The sequence below is a fragment of the Oncorhynchus tshawytscha genome, linkage group LG03 (assembly GCF_018296145.1).
Source record: "Oncorhynchus tshawytscha isolate Ot180627B linkage group LG03, Otsh_v2.0, whole genome shotgun sequence".
Lineage (NCBI taxonomy): Eukaryota > Metazoa > Chordata > Actinopteri > Salmoniformes > Salmonidae > Oncorhynchus > Oncorhynchus tshawytscha.
Window position 1 is genome coordinate 26882501 of NC_056431.1, and position 20212 is coordinate 26902712.

At 42.4% G+C, this 20212-nt stretch overlaps 1 protein-coding gene across 1 annotated transcript; it reads left to right on the plus strand.

Moving 5' to 3' along the window:
• Positions 1–2149: 2149 nt before the first annotated feature.
• LOC112233189 (sal-like protein 3) lies at positions 2150–19653 on the plus strand. Its single transcript, XM_024400645.2, has 4 exons — positions 2150–3560; positions 14093–17257; positions 17450–17793; positions 17954–19653. Exons 1-4 carry the CDS (start codon positions 3479–3481, stop codon positions 18392–18394), a joined length of 4032 nt encoding a protein of 1343 aa, XP_024256413.1. The 5' UTR covers positions 2150–3478; the 3' UTR covers positions 18395–19653.
• Positions 19654–20212: the final 559 nt, after the last annotated feature.

The following is a 20212-nucleotide window of genomic DNA, read 5'->3' on the forward strand; positions in this document are numbered from 1 at the left end:
GTTCCTCGGTAGGCCGTTATTGTAAAAATGATTTTGTTCTTATTCGGCTTGCCTAGTTAAATAAAGTTTTTTTTTTTAATCTTCGGAGATTGACGTTTATGGAGACGCGTGCGCCCACAGGCTACATCAAAAAGAGCACGTCAAATTAATTAACAATTTCAACATAAGCCTCTCCAGTCGACAATACTACTGATCCAATTGTGTCTTCCTTTCACACAAGGTGTGTGTGTACAGGATTAAATGGCATTTTGTATCTTTTCTTTTCCTTTCATCATCAGCGAAGTAAAGATTAGAGAGGAGATTGTGAGAGCTCCCTTTAGAAGGCACAGGGGATCTTCATTTCTCTGCCTTTGTGATGATATTGATGATGATGATGGCCAAGTGGACAGTTTGATTTTTGTGTGGCGAGCTAGTTATAAAGAATCAATATTATATCAAGGGGTAACTTTCGTGATAAAGGACTTTAGCCACTCTAGCTATTCATCATAAGTCTGTAGCAAGCAGATAGGTCAAAAGAAATTATATTGCTCTAAAGAGTCTGTCTTCTTATCTCTCTATACCAGGGGAATGGAGGACACGCCGATCGATACAGTAGCTGCGGTATACTCCTTGCAATTATCAATAGCTGATTTTGTCTTCCCTGGGCTGCATCTATTAATACCAGATAATAACATCCTTCTGGACATAACTTCTAGGGGGATGATGGAATTTTTAAAAAGTTTGCTCATTGGATGACCTTGTTGTCAATGAAAATGTGTCTCACCACATGTTAGACACAGAGGAAAAGACCCAGCCTAATGCAATGAAAAATACTCAGCTGTAGGCCTCTCTTGATAGCAAACACAGAGGATCCTCTAACAAGGTGCACTATAGGAAATAAAACAACATAAACTAAGAATGTAATTTATAATCGTATTTCTTAGGTTAACTGACATATGTTAAGGTATTAACCTACATTATCAGATAATGTACATTTGGTTGATAAGCTGCTGTTTGATTTGGGGACAATAGGAAAAGTGCACTTTTATTTATGTAATTTTTTTGAAAGATTACATTTCATTTTTTGGGTGGGGTGGGATATATTTAAAGGGCTATACAGAATTTCACAATAAGGACATATTCAAGTGTTAGAATAGTATCCATACACGGACGGGGAAACGCTCATTCCTGTTCGTTTCTGCATCAGGGAAGAGAAACAAATTGATAGTCTACTATGATATGAAAAATAACTAAATTAATTATTACTTACCGTTTTCTATGTGGTTAACACAATCTGACTTTAAAAAAAAAAAAAAAAAATGCTTGACGTAAACCATGCAGGGATTGACAAAATATGGCAACACAGGTGTTTGTCACTCATACAGTCCAACCCCGAATGAACCCCTCCCAATCGTCCCAAGTCCCACCCTTGCAAACTAGGCTACTAGGCTACAATGTAAATCACCATTTGCAAGAAAATGTAGCCAGGGCATGTTTATTTAACACAGGAGAACACCGAGGAAGAGAAAAAACACACATTCATATTATTTCACAGATGAAAATACATTATGGGTTGTTTGTTATAGCCTATCTTGAACTGAAACTGAGCTAAAACACGTTGCACACTAAAAATGTAATTGTTGACTGCTGCAAATAAACGCTCTTTGTGGATAATAACGCTCTTTTTAAAATTAATATTGCATCGAAAGGGGGTGAAGTAGGCCTCCAGCACAGCATCACCAAAGTCAAATGTACAATGAAATACAAATGAACTCTTTGTGTCAACACTTTTGTTTCCAATCTTTTCTTCCACATTATGTACAAAATTTTAAATTAGGGCTATATGATAAAATATAGAGCACATCGTTCGCAATAAATTAATGTTGGAAGCTATAGGGAAACGTAATCTAATTAGATATACATAAAGTCACAGACCCATTTTTGGATACATTTATTTACTACACTTTAGACAAACTGATTATTCCGATGGTTGATATTTGGAAATATATGTCTATATGGTATCAAATACGCTTCGTCGTGGAATCCAGAGCCTAGTGTGAAGCTTATGACTTAAACAGTAACGGTGTGGTACATCCTAGCGGTCGCTCAACGCAATGGGCTGAACCTAGCCCAAGGTTTAACTCTCTCACACACAACACAGTCCCCACACACCGAGCTAAAGGCGAGGGCAACAACGGCTACATCAAACCTCCCAAGCAGTGCTCCTGTTACAAACCCTCAAGTGAAGTCGAAGACGACTTTCATGTTCGACATATGAGAACGTAGATCGATCCGGAAAAAATTCTAAAGCTCCTTTGAAAGGACCGGGGTCTTTGGCGAGCAACTGACGGAAGAGAGAGGACTTTGGAGAGCAGCTCGAGACAAACGCGCAGCCGGGAGCAAAGCACCACGAGGGGGAAGAGCACATCTAGCCACCCAGCGCCAGTTGGGGTGTATTTTTGTATTTTTTTTATAAACGCTCATTATACAAACGATTAGGTGCGTATAGAGACAAGGAACTATTTCATACTTCATAACTGCGACAAGGCGCGCCGATTCTGAGAAGACGCAAAACAAACTTTGAGTGGCAATTCGAACGAGTATGTTCCTTGCTTGTCCGCTGGCAATCAAACCGAACTTTTATAATTCCCCTTTACAACGGAATTGCATCATCAAGGCGCACTGGGAACAACTCACAACCATCCTCAAAAACTTTATTCGTCCCCTCCGCTTCTAGCGGGTGTCGGCGACTGATGTCCAACGGCAAGGAGGTTATTTGAATGAGGATGCTGTCAATTATATGAAGATTTTAAAAAAAAAAGACTGAACCACTTCAGGGACATTAAAAACACTTTCAGATGCACACAGCCACATTCACAGGAAGTACTCAGTCGTGGGACAAAAGTTATCTAGTCTAAATAAGATGGAAGAAAAGATGGATGGAAAGTATGAGCATTGAGACAAACTGTTCGAATTCCGTCATCTAAATTATCAGAAGTTCACAACCCAAGTGGAAAATACTACTTAAAAGCATGGCTGAAGTATTGGATACACGCAAGAAAAGAATTGCATCAATGAATCTCCAGCACCAGTGAAAGAAAGCTCCACAGAAAAGGAGAAAAGCTGACCTTCCGCGACGTAGACCCCCGTGAATGCTGGGCGTAACAAGCGAGATTTTGTGTGTTGTTGGAGGAGGTGGATAGCGAGAGAAGAGAGACAGATAGTCTGAGAGTGAAGCAGCTAATTGCTTAGTCTGTCCCTCATTACCATATCCAGTGTGTGTCCGCTGGACTTCAGCCAATCCCTCTCACACAGTACCATTAATCGTAATGCATTATTCACTATCATAATTATATACCGACATGCGCAATCCACGCAACAGCAACACTAGCTAATTCCCGTAATTTTTGCAACCAGACTATTTGTGATTTTTTTTTTTCATTCGGTCGCTGCTGATGTATCTGCAAAAAGCAGAAACATCTCGCAGCGTATCAGCAGCATGTCCCGTCGCAAGCAAGCGAAGCCACAGCACCTCAAGTCGGACGAGGATTCCACAATAGCCGGGGTGGTATCCGAAAATGGTAAGTTATGCTTCTATCTGCGGTTGGGACAATCTTTTTAAACGCATGTCCAAGTCTACAAAACCTATTGTTTTCTCCGAATGCAAGCTTTTCCGGGACATCATTTGTGTTGGAAAGGCTATGTATTTATGTAGAAGTGACTTTAAAATATCGGTCATATGACTTAAAATAGAATGTGTATCTATATGTCGCGGTCCCTGCGAAACTTTGCTTATGGTTTTACGCATAGATCTCCTTGTCGCTTCCACCGGTTTCATCATGTTGTGAAACCCAACGCAACCTCCAAATGAGATGGGAACTCTTTATTTACTTACTCCAATAACTAGCCTACCTGTTTTATTACAAGAAAGTCATTTGGTGACATTTCAAGCTTTATTCAGAGCACGTTTTAAGGTACTATCAAAAACACTTTTGAAGTCACTTTTAATAGCCTACCGTTGTTGGTTGTGCTTTTAGGTAACAAAGCAACATAACACAAGCAAATGCAATGGCCTCAAGTCGGTATTTAACAGTTTTAATTCGATAACTCCCACAACAATTTCATACCTGTCTAAGTTTTTACATGCAAATAGATCTCCTACTGCGTTATACGAGTGCAAGTGAGCTCTCTGTTTCAGAGTATGGTTCATAAGAAACTCCGATAGTTTTCGTATCAAGAAACTAAACAGTTTGAAACTATTTTAATATGAGTTCAAATTTTATATTAATCAAACATGTTTTTTCTTTAAACGCAACCTCATCAGTTGGTGTGGCTCTCTCTCTCTATCTCTCACACACACACACACACACACACACACACACACACACACACACACAGCACAGCACAGCACACAGCACACAGCACGCAAGATGTAAACATTTGAAATACCGAGCAATGTAATTATGTTGAACATACCACGCTCTACATCATATTTATGCCTTCGGACTTTGAGAAAGTATTTACATCAATACATTGCATAACATTTTCTTCCTAAAAGAGGACAATACATAGTCGTTTTGATTTATTTATCTCGGCATACGGTAGGTTATTTTCCAGTGTCGATGCCTATCCTGGCATTCAAAGGAGCGGATTGCATATTCTGCGACAGATTAAGTGCAGAGCATGTTTTGTCATGGAAATGTTTTTGTTTACTCCCTCACATACATGTATCACACTTGGTTTGTTTTCGTGTAGTTCCCTATGTCTACACGGTCAGTTGACAGGGTTAGCCGTGTGAAAGGGGTCACTCTTTTCTAAAAAATATGTGCTGCATGCGCCTGAAGAGTGTAAAACCTTTTAATTAGAAAACTAAAGTGAAATCTTCACCCAAAGCACACGACACGAAAATGCATCTCAGTTTGGTTTTATAGCCTATCCGGACGTTTTTTTTAAATAAAGATTTAAAAAATTCCTCCATATATTAATGTTGAAAAACCTTTTTTTATCGAATACAAATCTTCGATGGCGTTTTACATCAGGTCCCGGTGATTTGTCTATAATGTAGTTTAATGCACATGTAAACTCATACATGGGTAATTATGCACGATTTATTATTGAGTAAAGATTCGTTCAATATTTTAATTACATTGTTTGTTTGTTATTTATTTTATATTTCAGGAATCGTGATCAAACTACATAATTATTTGTAAAAACAATTTAAGTATCTGCAGCTTGCAAAAGTTCCTATATACCTTAAAAATAATATAAATATATTTAAGTTTAGTGCGATATTTTATCATTTAAAACCTTCACAATACCTCTTTGTTTTTCCTCTCCAAAATGTATATTGCAATCCTAAGGATTTTTCAAGTCATTTTAACAGCATTCTGAAATTACCAACACGTTATTTTCCTTCTTTAGATCGAGAAAGAGTGTCATGTGTTAGTCAGCATTTCTTATTGACTATCCATACAGCTTACGTGGTATTCTCGACAAAACAACTGTCATTATCTTGAACCATCGCTGACCAGCACACACTGCACATCCTTTGTACTGATCCTGTAAAAAAAAAATAAAAGTGTGATGTCATCCCTAGGGACAAATAACAGTCTTATTTCCTTGTGAACATTTTAGGGTGACCGAGTCACAATGCTGAGCATGGGTTGTGATTCATTTATTTACGCGTTGTCTTATCATACCAGACGTAACACATGAATAGGGCAGTCAGTGTCCCCCCAAAAATGTCATGTAACTAGCTAAGCTGATTGGACAATACATCACACTTGCCTTGCTTGTAGGTTGATTATAGCCATGAATTGCAAGAGTAAAGCCTGGGTTAAAGTATCATCTGTATAACAGGCTAGAAATACATTCTCTTGTATATATCAAGAACCATGGATAGTGAAATGGCATATATCTATTAGTTACAGGCATATATGCTGAAAACAGCGTGGTTATGATTGTCATATGCCATCTATTGTGTTTTAGAGGGTAATAATGACCTTATAAAGGAAAGCATTCATTTAAAGATGATCCTCGTTAACTATAAGGGCGTTTTACGTGAGTAGGAGGAGGAAGGAGATCCATATTTTCCCAATGAATTCAATAATATGAGAAAAGAAGTGCTCTATGTGACGCATTCTTAAGAGCCTACTGTCATGGGCCTGTTCAAGAAAAAGTCACATCTCCTTCTCTCATATCAAAATATCAAACAGCTGTGTCAATGAGAAAGCCCTCTTCAGTTCTGTTGGTTTGGATATTTTCATCTTAAGGCAAATAGATCTGAGTGGAATGCCTCTCTCCTTCTGTCTTCTACGTCTTGACTTATGAAAAGAGATGAAGATGAACGTAGTCGGTGGATCACGCTGCTACCAGCTCTCAGAGTCTCACGTCAGAGTTAGACGTTCTTTCAAACATCTAATTTCAATACTGACTTGTGTCACGGGTGACCTGTCTGCACACACGGCTACACTCACTCATAGACATGTGTATGCAGACACACACACACACACACACACACACACACACACACACACACACACACACACACACACACACACACACACACGCCATACTAGATGGCTGTGTGAGAACTACCAACGCCATACTGCTTAGCATTTTAATAAGTTGATGTCGATTGCTACGGAGGATCCTTTCAGATGTTGAAAGAATGCACTGACTTGTTTGTTGTCAGAACAGACTGTGCTTCACTGAGAGAAGCCTTCACACGCCTTGGACAAAAGACAGTGATAGACCATTCGATAAGATACCCTACAATGCCGTATTTCCACCGATACGACCTGAAGTAACCATACCACTTTATGTCAGACAAAACGTATGATGTAACTGTGATCCGTTTACGTACTGCCGTAGTACAGCTACTGACAACACTATTGATTACTCTGCCTGAAGTCAAAATGGCGTATGTTGTACGAAGGAATTCAGAGGGTCCAATTCTCTTTCAGTACACTGTTAGGACTTATTATCCATTCTGTTAGTCGCCGACCTGGCTGATTGTGTGTAACCTCCCAGTCACGACACAGCAAGGGAACAGAGGCCTACAGAAACGAGTTGCTATACCTATACCATAGTAGACGTTTTTCTAAATGTTATTGGATGAATTCAGACTTCTATTTTCATATCATATCTTTTCGGGGTTCCGGGTTCTGCAATTCTGATATCATGCTGTTGCTCTCGGCTGCGTTACACCTCCTGCCTGCGTCTAATTGGGATTTATCAGTTATTTCAATCCCGCCTTGATTTGACCTTTTTTTTGTGCTTAGGGCTTTTGTGGGGAGTTTACGTTGTTGTCCAATGTAGCACTTTAGGGCCCTATTGTGTGGTGGCCCTGAAAAAGTGGAATCGCATGCAGTGCCAACAAGCGTCTCTCGCCCCCCTCCCTTACTCCCCCTTACTCCCACCCCCCAGGCCTCCAAGCCACTTGCCCTGAAGTTGGCTGGTTAGAAAAGCTATGATAGAGCTGGCTGACTTAACCTTTGCCCACCTCACCCTGCCAGGGGCTGCGGCTAGATGTCAAGCTCATAATACAATTAGAACAGCTGTGCCATTGACCTTGGCAGCGCGGCTTACCCGTGTCCTAGACAGTGTTAACAGCGACAAGCTTTCATCTCACTGCTGCTTCCTCTGCATCAGGTCCCTTTAGAGCTCTTTTCCCAGGGGTGAGGGAGAACACACACACACACACACACACACACACACACACACACACACACACACACACACCTGAAAATACAACTATTTAAAGTGAATCCTCTCCAGCCGTTCATAATGGCAAACCTCTTTAAGTGACGCAGTGTTCGGGTGTCTGCTAACACTTAGGAAACATTTGCAAGTGAACGAGCGAAGCAAGAGAGGGAAAACATATTGAAGTGGATGGATGGAATTAAAAAAGGGATAAAGGAGAGATGATATATAGTGAGGGAACGTCCTGATAGCAGTGACAACATGGGCTGTAACCCCACTTGCCATTCAGTGAGGCTTTGTTTGGCATTTGTTTTAATCCTCTCTCATCATTTCAGTGGAAGACTCTGGACCACCCACACAGCCATGCCAAATATGTTTCCAAGAAGAAGGCACCCCAATATGGCTGTCTTTTAATTACAACCCCTAGAGCTTAAAAACACACAATAACTATCATTCCCCTTGATGAAGAGGACTCGCCAGCGTCGTGACAAACAATCATCCAGAGAGAAGGCTGTCATTGAATACTGTATTGCATACGCTTAGGCAAACAAATCGCTAATGTTTGGGCTGGGGCCACATCTGCATGCAGTGACAAAGACCCCTCTGTCAGAGAGGATAGGATATTACTGTACCACTATGCGTGAGGGCCAGGCCTGTGAAATAGAGAGCTCTGCCTGGTGGGGGACTGCTCTGCAGGTGCGGATGGGGATGTGCGTGATGGTCCTGGTGGGGAGATCCGAGAGAGAGGAGCTGTTTGAGACGTGGCGTACGTACATCATCACCAGCGGCTCTGTCTTGGAGGGAGGCAGCAGGGATAGTCACCGCTGTGTGTGTGTGTGTTGGAGAGGTGGCATTTTGGGAATGTCCTCTGCTCCTTAGCCATCTTGACGGGACGGTTGTCGTACAAAAGGGTAGTCGAAATGTAAAAGCAACACAGGGAAATTGGGGGAGATAGTGAGAAAAATAATGCAGTGGAAAAAAGTAATTTGTACAGGAATTTTAACATTGTTGAACCCTGCAGGCATCCTTATTATCCCTCCTCCTCACCCCCCTCTCTCACAGCTTGGGCTGGACCTATAGCGATTCATCTCTCTTTTAAGGATCCTAAGCTCTCCTAAATGCTGGAGGGAAAAAATGCTTTTTAAAGGGGAAGAGGAGTTGGCGAGTCCCGGGGATGTGTGATTGAGGCTGAACTCGGACCTAAGTGGAAGTGTTTGGTAGAGGGTTCAGGCCATGCTATCATGTCATCAAGCATGAGATATAAGAAACAATGTTTGTTTAGGCAAAAGAGAAGCTTTTAAATTAAATCATGTAATTTTCCCGGGTAAAAAGCTTTTGTAACTTGTGTAATAAAATAATTATTTTCTAACATTTTGGGTGCTTTCTATTTATTTTGTATGATTATAGAGTTTATATGACTTGCAAGTGTGTGTGTGTGTGTGTGTGTGTGTGTGTGCTTGCATGTATGACTGTACCTCACACATCTCTGTGTGTGTGTTTGGGGTGTAGGGGTGGTGTGTGCGTTTACCCTGCTGTTTGTGAATCTGGAAATTGTTAAAGGCCCAGTGCAGTCAAAAACATGATTGTATATATTTTCCCACACTATGAGGTTGGAATAATACTGTGATAATGCCCTTTTAGTGTAAGAGCTGTTTTGAAAAGACCACCTGAAATTTCAGGCTGTTTTGGTGGGATGGAGATTTGGCCTGCCTGGTGACATCACCAGGCAGTACATTAGTTACGTCCAATAAGAAAGAGAGTTCCTAACCTCTCTGCCAATATCAGCTCGTTTTCAGTTTTCCCCTCCCACTCAAACCACTCAGACAGTCCTAGAACAATTCTTGCTTGGAAAATAGCTCTTTGCTAAGAATCTATTTTAGTTTATATTTGACCATTCTTATTGAAAACAATCACAGTGAGGTACTTAAGTGTTACCCAGAAATGCTTCAATGTTAAGATAAAAATGGCTACATTGGACCTTTAAGAATGGAGACTTTGTAATTGCTTAATAATTTGCTAAATACATTGCTCAGTGGCTGTCACATAATCAGTAGAGAGCATGAATACCTCTTTTGAGGTAACATGTGAGATTAGCGGTTTCCGTTAGCATGCCGAAGATTGCTGAGCAAGATAGTGGATACAACGATACAACGTCTTACAATCCCCCTATTGATTGTGTTGAGCTTCATATTTGCATTTGAGTAAAGGAAGACTCTTAAAGAAATTAAAACCACATTGGATTTTCCAATGCCTTCCTTTCTCATGCTATAAGAGAATCAATACAACCCCCCCCCCCTCACACACACACACACACACAAAGTCACATTCACACGAAACAAGATCTAGCCTCAGTCGCATAGAACCTAAAGAACAACCTGTCTGGTGTATTATACTTCCTCTAGAAAAGGTAGTTCATTTGTATCATCTCAAAAAAAAAGAATGTGTTTCATTTACCACGTATTTGTTTTATTTGCAGAGATTTGCACCAGAATGAGAAAATCAACCCCGTAATCAAATGCTTATCTTCCCAGAAAGAAGTCTCTAGTTGTCTCAATAAGACAGCGATAACCTTCCCAATGTTAGTCCTGAAATTATATTCCTATGTAACAAACTGTACCTTCCAGATTGTAGGCATACTAAACAAAATATATATATATATATATATATATATATATATTGAATATTTGCATTATACTACTGTCGTCTGCTTTTATTTTAGCGATAGGGATATGGATGATTCACATATGATCTCAATCAGTTCACAAAGTCAATTAAGTAAATAAACGATTGTGGTGATACGTTTCTATGACACATGTATGTGGACCAACACATTTTAGCAAAGAAAGGGATTGTTGAAAAGCGGTGATACCTCAATTTCAAATTCTTGTTCATATAAATGTTCTGAACAGTAGGACATGGCCAGAATTGGGGCCTCAACTTAACTCTGTTGGAATGCAATGAAATGTACAGTATGTGATATACACATCCTCAAATAATTGCCCTTCAAATTCAATCACTTACAGTAATCTCACTATAGTGAGAATTCTCAATAGATTCATTTGTATTCATCTTGAACATGCAAAATCCCCAAAATGCTTAGATCTAGATAACAGATATTAAAATACTCAAATCACAATTGATCAATGTTTATAGGCCAACAAAAGCACTCACTTACAAAGCAAATTGTATGAATGAAATTAGAGATTGACAATAATAACTGCTATAATAAATGCTAATAACAAATCGGTTTATAACAATGCCTACTCATTGAGATTATTGACCTTTCACCCTGAATTATGGAAATGAGCCCCTGTGTCTGTTGATCGGCTAAGGGGATTTCTGCCTTCAATCACATGGCGTTTCTATTTCCAATAACTTGCTCTTTTCATAGTTTTGTATTGGTGTCTTGTGAAGTCAATAACTCATTTCACACGAAGCATACATAGGTACATTTGTGCAAATGGAAGCTGTGTGGCCTATACCACTAAAATTACTTTATGTACACCACTAAAGACACAATATATGAAAAATACTGTTTGAATGGTACGCAATTCTTTCATGCCTGGCTCCCACTGTGCGTCATGTTTGTTGTCATATCGTTAACTTCATTTTGTATATTTTAAATTTATGCCATTGTGTCACACCACACAGGAAGAAATCAAACAATGCCTGCAACTGGCGTCACTCTGCCCCCAGTGTGTTCCTGGGTATGAACGGATAGCATTTCCGAAGGCCTTTCGGTTGATTATTAATTAAGTTAAAGACACCGGACCCTGATGGTGTAGTGTCGTCGTCCCCTTGGCCAGAAATTACAAGAAGAGTGATGAATTATTTCACTAATGACTCATTAAACTGACACGTAGGAGTCACAAAGGCCGTGATACAGGTCGGCGATGTCGTGCCCTTCGAAATGAACTGAAGCATAGAGCAACGTACGTTCCCTCACTGTTTTCTGCGTGTTGAATGAACCACTGTAGTCTGTAAAATGTAAAACGTTTGGATTGATTAATTTATGGAAATGAGAAGGTATTCCTGTTGTTGATGTGTGTGTGTGTGTGTTCCAGTACACCTGTATAGTACACCCTCATCCACCACTTTTGTCTAAATAGTAAAAAGGAGGGTGTATTGGGGGTGGAAGACAGTTGTATGTGTGTTCTGACATTTTGAGAGTACATTTGAACAACAACAACAACAAAAAGCCACCCGAACCAGACTCCACACTAGTCTAAATGTAACCCTTAACTGCAAGCATCAACACCGCATGTGTCCTGGTACGTTCCTCCCATTTGTTGACTTGTGGCTGAGTGGTTCCCTGGAGAAGTGCCATGTTTGGTTTTGCTTTGATTTTTGTTTCACCTGTGTTTGTTCCTTTGCCCCCACAGGCAAACATGCTCATACATAAACACCTACAATACCCTATTATCTCTCTCTCACACACACACACACACACACACACACACACACACACACACACACACACACACACACACACACACACACACACACACACACACACACACACACACACACACACACACACACACACACACACACACACACACACACATATAAACATGACTACCTGGGATGGCATTTTGAATTAGGTTTTAAAACACTTGCACTAGGGTTAGGGTTAGTGTGGGAATACTACTTAATATCTTCACTCTCTGGTACTGGGTGGAAAAGTATTTTTAGTGGATCTGTTGGATTTATTTTCTTTAGCAAATGATCATACAATTCAAAATGTTTTTTATTTTGAGTGAGTTAAAATTCATGTTACTATTTAAAGTTATATTATTATTTTCACACACATACATATACATATATATATATATATATATATATATATATATATATATATATATATATATATATATATATAAAATTATTACATAATTCACTGATTGAGATAATATACTAATTGGTAATAAATAGTCTTGAAATGCATTTTCAGGCTGAAAGAAACTACTGAACCATAGTAACCTAAAAGGTGATCCATGTCTTTACATTTGACCATTTTCAAAGGTTTCACGTCGACCCCCACTATTTCTCTCCTTGTGATTTTTTATTTACACACAGGTTAAGCACTTCAAAACAAGCAAATTATGTTTCCGAGGAGCTAGAAAACGCGTCTATGGGTGTCAAGTCATAGTGGCTGGGGTCTCTGAAGTAAAGCAGTCATGCAGTTTTTCATGTAGGAGAGTAGGAGTAGCAAGCTCTCACTATGGGAATAATTAACACATGGTCCACACACGCGCACACACACACACACACGCACGCGCACAAAGACTCAGCCATGCATCCACTTGAACATGAGATAAAATAAACGGAGCATGTATTCATGGTTTGATCAGGTGTGAATTAGGACCATGTTCGGATGAACCTACTTGCTTTCTTGGCACTTGATGGCAGTATGTGGAAGAGGAAGTGGCTTCTTACAACTGTGATTAAACATGTGTAACTAATCAGAGACTGCTGCCATGGCACTAGCATGTCATTTGTTGAGTCTCATTTCAAAAAGGGAGAGAGAGGAGGAAAGATGAACAAACCTAACTGAGTAACAAAAGCTGCATGTTACTAATTTAAAAAGAGAATGGTTCTCATTTCAAAAGATGTACTGTCATAAGGGCACAATTTTCGGTAATTCATATATTTTGGGCTCACATCCTCATTTACATTATGGGTCAAATTTCCCAGGACATTCTGGGAGAAATAAGCAACAACATTAGCAACAACAAGTCTCAACCATTTTAATTTGAAACATATTCTATAAATATCTCTCAAAGTAGAATACACTGGGCCTCCGTATTGCATTGCAGCTAGTCACAAGCAGTTGCTGAAGGTTGAATTTATTTATTCACTTATTCACTTTAGATGCAGGGCTTATGTATTACCTTAGCAATGCTAAATGAAGAGGCTCAAGCATTTGAAATTCAGGTGGAAATGGCGGGGCTTGATAGCATAGGAGAATCATAATGGGCCCATCAAAGACCTGATTTGTACCCAACAGATGTGGCAGCTGTGAATTGCATGAAATATTGGAAATCAATAGCTTCTATGGAATTTCATTAAGCGGCAGTATCCACAATTGATAGGCCCTCATAATTTGATGGATTGCACAAAGAAAATTATTAGCCTGGCTCTATTGAGAGGGCTCGAATGCGCAAAACTGGGTCTTGAGAATTGGTGAACTAGGGCAATTTGTTCAGACTAAAAAAAAAGAAAAGAATATTGATTTTGGTCAAGTTAAAAGAAAGAAAAAAATAATTAAAGGTTAAATCTTTGCAGAGCTGCTCTGCAGAATATGTGTTGAAATTCTATTGATTATTTATTCATTAATTCTCATTTTTTGTCTCCCTCCCATCCTTCTGTCTTTCTCCCTCCCCCTTCCATCCCCTTCTATCCTCAGCCACAGGAGAAGTGCTGGATGACGCAGACAGTGGGAATGAGAGCCGCAGTGGGAGCGAGGAGACCCATGTGTGTGAGAAGTGTTGTGCCGAGTTCTTCAAGTGGTCTGATTTCTGTGAACACCTGACGAGCTGCATCAAGAACCCCCTGGTGCTCATAGTAAACGAAAACGAGACTGAACCCTCCCGGGAGTATCCTGCAGAGCCATCGCCCTCGCCAAGCTGTCGTAGTGACCAGGCAGACAGCGAGGACGCTGGAGAGGGCAGCAGCCACAGCCCCGGTGAGGACGATGAGGGCGCAGAGATAGTCCTGGAGGGTATGAGTGCCCTGGACAAGGAGGACGAGCCCATGGAGCTGTCTCTTGAGAAACCGGTGGACCTCGAAGAGAGTGACACCTCCCCACAGCCAGATGGTGCTCTACCTCAGCTTTGCGATCCTGCCCCATCCTCTGTGAAGAGCTACAGCATGCCGAGCACCAACGTCACCCTGGAGACGCTACACAGCACCAGCGTGGCAGTGGCTCAGTTCTCCCAGAGTGTCCATGCCGCGGTGGCCGGTAGCGGGGTCTCCCCATTGGCCATCCCCATGATCCTGGACCAGCTGATGGCGCTGCAGCAGCAACAGATCCACCAACTCCAACTGATCGAACAGATCCGCAGTCAGGTGGCGTTGATGCAAAGGCAGCCCTCCGTCACCCAGCCAACCCAGAACCATCACCGCCACCACCACAGCACAGTTGCTGGCTCCCAGGGGCCGTCATCCTCCAGCCTGCCTGCCGTGCCCAGTCAACTCCAGCAGTTACACAACTTCATCACTCCCCCTGTCCACCAGCTACCCATCAGGTTGCCCTCACCGCTAAACAGCCTGGGCTCCTCCTCCTCCTCCCTCACCTCTGCTATAGATGGGCCCCTCTTCTCCCATACCCAGCAGAGTAGCAATCAGCAGTCAAATGTTTCGATGCCCAACACCACCTCAGCAAACTCTTCTTTCCCTCCATCCAGTGGTAATGTGCTGTCGTCTCTACTGCCTCCCTGCATGGCTTCAATCACACACAGCAGCAGCAGTGGAGCTGAATCCACAGGTGGAGGAGGCATGAGCAGCAGCAGTACAGCTCTGCCAAGGAATTCCAGCAGCCCCCTTTCACTAGGCCACAGCAGCCTCCTGAGCACCAGTCCCTCCAATCTACCGCTGATACCTCACAGTTCATCTAGCAGTGTCATCTTCCCAAACCCGCTAGCCAGTATAGCTGCCACGGCCAATGCACTTGACCCACTCTCCGCTCTGATGAGGCACCGCAAGGGAAAGCCCCCCAACGTGTCTGTCTTCGACACCAAGCCCAGCTCCGAGGACCCCTTCTTCAAGCATAAGTGTAGGTTCTGTGCCAAGGTGTTTGGCAGTGACAGTGCCCTGCAGATCCACCTGCGCTCTCACACCGGCGAACGGCCCTTCAAGTGCAACATCTGCGGAAACCGGTTCTCCACCAAGGGCAATCTGAAGGTCCACTTCCAGAGGCACAAGGAGAAGTACCCGCACGTCCAGATGAACCCTTATCCCGTGCCAGAATACCTGGATAACGTGCCGACCAGCTCAGGCATACCGTATGGTATGTCCTTCCCCCCAGAGAAGCCGGTGACCACCTGGCTGGACAGCAAACCTGTTCTCCCCACAGTCCCCACCTCAGTCGGGCTCCAGTTCCCCACAACTCTCCCCAGCATGATGGGAGGCTACGGTGATTCCCCGAGCCTCACTCCCCTTAGCAGATCACCCCAGAGGCCCTCCCCACCCTCCAGTGAGTGTGCCTCTCGGTCACCTAACCTCTTCACTGAAGCAGGCATGATCACCACCTCACAGTCTCCACAGCCCAACTTAGGGGGTGACATGCCTCCCATTCTTAAACCAGAGGGCATCCACCTGCCCCCAAACCTACCCACTTCCAGGCCTGGTGAGAACACGACCACCACCACCACCGTTACTCAAGTGGTCCTCGCCACCACGGTCACCGCGACCACATCCACTAACAGCTATACTGAACCCATCATTGCCCCCTCCTCGGTTTCCCATCCAATCCTTCCCATGATCTCTGATCAGTTCAAGGCCAAGTTTCCGTTCGGCGGCCTCCTGGACTCTATGCAAACGTCCGAGACCTCAAAGCTGCAGCAGCTGGTGGAGAACATCGACAAGAAGATGACCGACCCCAACCAGTGTGTCATCTGTCACCGTGTGCTCAGCTGCCAGAGCGCCCTCAAGATGCACTACCGCATTCACACAGGGGAAAGGCCTTTCAAATGTAAGGTCTGCGGCCGAGCGTTCACCACCAAGGGCAATCTGAAAACACACTTTGGGGTCCATCGTTCCAAGCCCCCTCTCCGGGTCCAACACTCCTGCCCCATCTGCCAGAAGAAGTTCACGAACGCTGTAGTCCTGCAACAGCACATCCGCATGCACATGGGGGGCCAGATCCCCAACACCCCCCTGCCTGAGAGTCTTCAGGAGATGGACACCGACCTCTCCTTTGACGAGAAGAGCTTAGACGCCATGAGCAACTACGATGACGAGCTACTGGATGAGATGGAGGCAGCTATGGAGGACGAAGCAGAGCTGAAAGAAGGAGAGATGATGATGGACCCATCCAAACCTCTCCATCCATATTCAGGAATGTCCCCTGGTCGCTCCCCACCTACCTCTGTCATCTCCAGCATTGCTGCTCTGGAGAACCAGATGAAGATGATCGACTCCTCTGTCAATATGAGTCGCTCGTTTGGGCTGAAGCCCATGCAGAATGGTGGCGGGTTTGGAGGGGAGAATGACTTCTTCAACAATGACTCGCTGTATGCCTCGGGGGACCTGGAAGGCCAGAGTGTTGGAAGCCCAGCACTATCGGAATCCTCAGGGTCCATGCAGCCCCTCTCCCCTGCTCACAGTCACCCTGAGAGTCATCGATCCAAGTCCCCAGCCACACTCAACCATAGCAGCAGCACTGCAGCAGAGGGGCAGGAGAACAACGGGATGGCTACAGTGAAGTCTGAGAAGTCAGACACCCCATCCCCGGCACCTGTGTCTGAAGGTAATGTGGCATTGGACCTGACTGCTAGCATAACCCAGCCTAGCAGGCACTTCATCAAGGAGGAGAACCACTTCAACATGATGTTCCTGGGCAGAGATAGAGGTATATTCAATGATCCTGACTTTGATATGGTTCATTTATTGTTAATTTGTTTCCTAGGAAAATTAATAAATACAAATCACAATTTACGTGAATGATATCTGAAATGTCTAAAATCATTGTGTTCCACGTGTCATTTGAATAACACACGTCTCCGTTCTCCCAACTAAACATATCCTCTTTTTTTCTCTCTAGGTCTGAGCAACTCTAGCTTGCTAAACACAGCATCCAACATGATCAAAATGGAGATGAATGGGCACAGGCACAGAAAGCCCATGTCCCTGAATGACGGTCCTTACATGCCTGTGGGCATCCAAGTGCCCGCTTCTGCACCCCAGACCAACATGAGCCCCAGTATCACCCCCATGCTGGCACCGCCAACTCCCCGTCGCACACCCAAGCAGCACAACTGCCACAACTGTGGGAAGAACTTCTCCTCAGCTAGTGCCCTGCAGATCCATGAGCGCACACACACAGGAGAGAAACCATTTGGCTGCTCGATCTGTGGAAGAGCCTTCACCACTAAAGGCAACCTGAAGGTATGAGAGAGAATATAATAATAAAATGCATATAAAAGTATAGGAAAAGGGGTACATTTGTCTGCCTGAAAAAGAAAGTTATATAAAGAACATGAAAAAAAGACCAGAGGCTCTTGAATAATAATGTCTGTTCCTTGTGTTTCCTGTTGACTGAATGCAGGTGCACATGGGCACCCACATGTGGAACAATGCGCCAGCCCGTCGTGGACGCCGTCTCTCCGTGGAGAACCCCATGGCCTTGCTGGGCGGGGATGCCATGAAGTTTAGCGAGATGTTTCAGAAGGACTTGGCGGCGAGGGCCATGAACGTAGACCCTGGCTTCTGGAACCAGTATGCTGCCGCCATCACCAACGGCCTGGCCATGAAGAACAACGAGATCTCCGTCATCCAGAATGGAGGCATCCCCCAGTTGCCTGTCAGCCTGGGTGGAGGAGGTATGACCTCGCTAAGGGCCATGTCTGGAGGTATGGACCATATGAACCGGGTGAATGCCAGCAGCAGTCCTCCCATGACTGGGATGGATAAGACAGGTCTGGAGGTTGGGGCTAGACGCCCCTTCGCTCGATTTATGGAGGAAAATAAAGAGATTGGGATCAATTAACTACTTTATTATTAGTAAGGAAACGACTGAGGAAAGACAAGAGTCTTACGAAAAGGAAAGAAACTGCTAATCCAGTTTGAACTCTTATGTACTATATTATGTACAGAAAACATTTTTTTTTTGGTTTGTTTTTGGAAATATAATATTTAGTATTCATTAGAGGTCTTGACTTTCGCCCTTTCACCCCTCCTCATTGATATTTCGCTCATACGAAGAATACTTTGTCTCTTGTTTGAGAATATGCCGTCTTGCAAGATTTGCATGGTACTTATTGGTTTCTATCAGTATGTTTGACTGCTTTTAAGGATTATTTTTGAAAAGTAATATCTTGACTCAATTGTGACGGGCAAGCCTCTTATTGTGAAAGGACTAAAATGAAGCTGAGCGAACTCTTATATGTGCATAGACTGACTAGCTGCTGTTTGGCTGATGTTTATGTTTGCTCTGAGATAAAGAGCAATGGACTGAAGTAAATTGGAATTATGGTGTTACTGTGCTCGCCTACAATTTTTTTCTCATGAAGTAGAACACTTGAAAAAATGTTTAAACTATTTTAATCTTTACATTAAGTCTCCCAGCATTGTCTTATAATATTGTCCTGTGTCTTTAGTATTTATGATATTGACAACAAAAAAAAGCGGGTATACGAAAATATATTTAATAGCCCCAGCATTTTATTGATCCTTTTTTTTCTAAACTGCAGACTTCACTTATAAATATCTCTTTCAATAAAGACAACATGTCATTTCAGTTGTACGACAGAGACACATTGTGAAGGTTTTATTTGGATATCTAGCCAAGACTATGTGTAACATGTCTGGTGCACAGTGAAGAAGTTGAGATATCTGAAGCTGCTATTATCACAAACCTGATTTTAACCTTCTTTTTTTTTAAGATGGGGGAAAATGTCATTTTAAAGAAATACATATGTATAGAAATACAGACAACTCTAAAACAGGTATGCATATTTTGTATCACATGAAAATAGACATCCTTTGAGAGTATTTGTCATGTTTGTGAATGCACTTTTTAAACAAGACGTTTTGTCCGTGACTTATCGTTAACCTTTGACTGAGCTGTCTATCACGTGTAGTTTTGATTGTTTTCAGCGTACCACTCCTACTATTTGCAGAGTTGGCCCTCTGGTACGGTATCTTATGCTACTCATCAGAGTACAACCTCATCCACTCAATCAAATCCTTCTCCAATAAAAAAAAAGAGAGAACAGGTCACTTGTGTTTGACTGGTCTCCTTCTCTACATTTGCTGTTGTTATTATTTATTTAATTTCAGGCTGGATTCCTGGTTTCTTTCAAAGGGGGATAGAAGGTTGTGATGAGATTATAAGAAGTAAAATATTAAGTGTATAGTCTAGGTCTTTTTTTTAAATGTGATTTTTTTTTAACCTCTTTCTCATTCTACTGTATATTTACTTAGAAAGACATATTTGAAATAACATTCAAAATAAGCAGTTAGGAATGTCCTAATTCTTGTTTGGGCATTTTATGTCACATGGGGTTCGAGAGAAGCCCAATACCTCAAGTTCAACAATTTATATTTACAGTTTGGTGCTGAATGTTTTTATAAAACCCAAAGATGCAGAAAAAGTTTCTAAAAGTTTAAAAGTAATAAACATGTAGCATTACTGTCTCCATAGGGGAAGCTGCTGTCCCCATAGGAGAACCCTTTTTGGTTCCAGGTAGAACTATTTTGGTTTCCATGTAAAACCCTCTGTGGAAAGGGTTCTACATACAAGACAGCCGAAGAACCCTTTTAAGTTCTAGATAGCACCTTTTTTCCCCTAGGAGTGTACCCAACA

What these genes read in the sequence shown, in the direction of transcription:
- LOC112233189 (XM_024400645.2), top strand. Translation starts at nt 3,479, where the DNA reads ATGTCCCGTCGCAAGCAAGCGAAGCCACAGCACCTCAAGTCGGACGAG. An exon ending in GTTCCTGGGCAGAGATAGAG is followed by an intron (nt 17,258 to 17,449) that starts GTATATTCAATG and finishes TTTTCTCTCTAG; the next exon opens with GTCTGAGCAACTCTAGCTTG. An exon ending in CCACTAAAGGCAACCTGAAG is followed by an intron (nt 17,794 to 17,953) that starts GTATGAGAGAGA and finishes GACTGAATGCAG; the next exon opens with GTGCACATGGGCACCCACAT.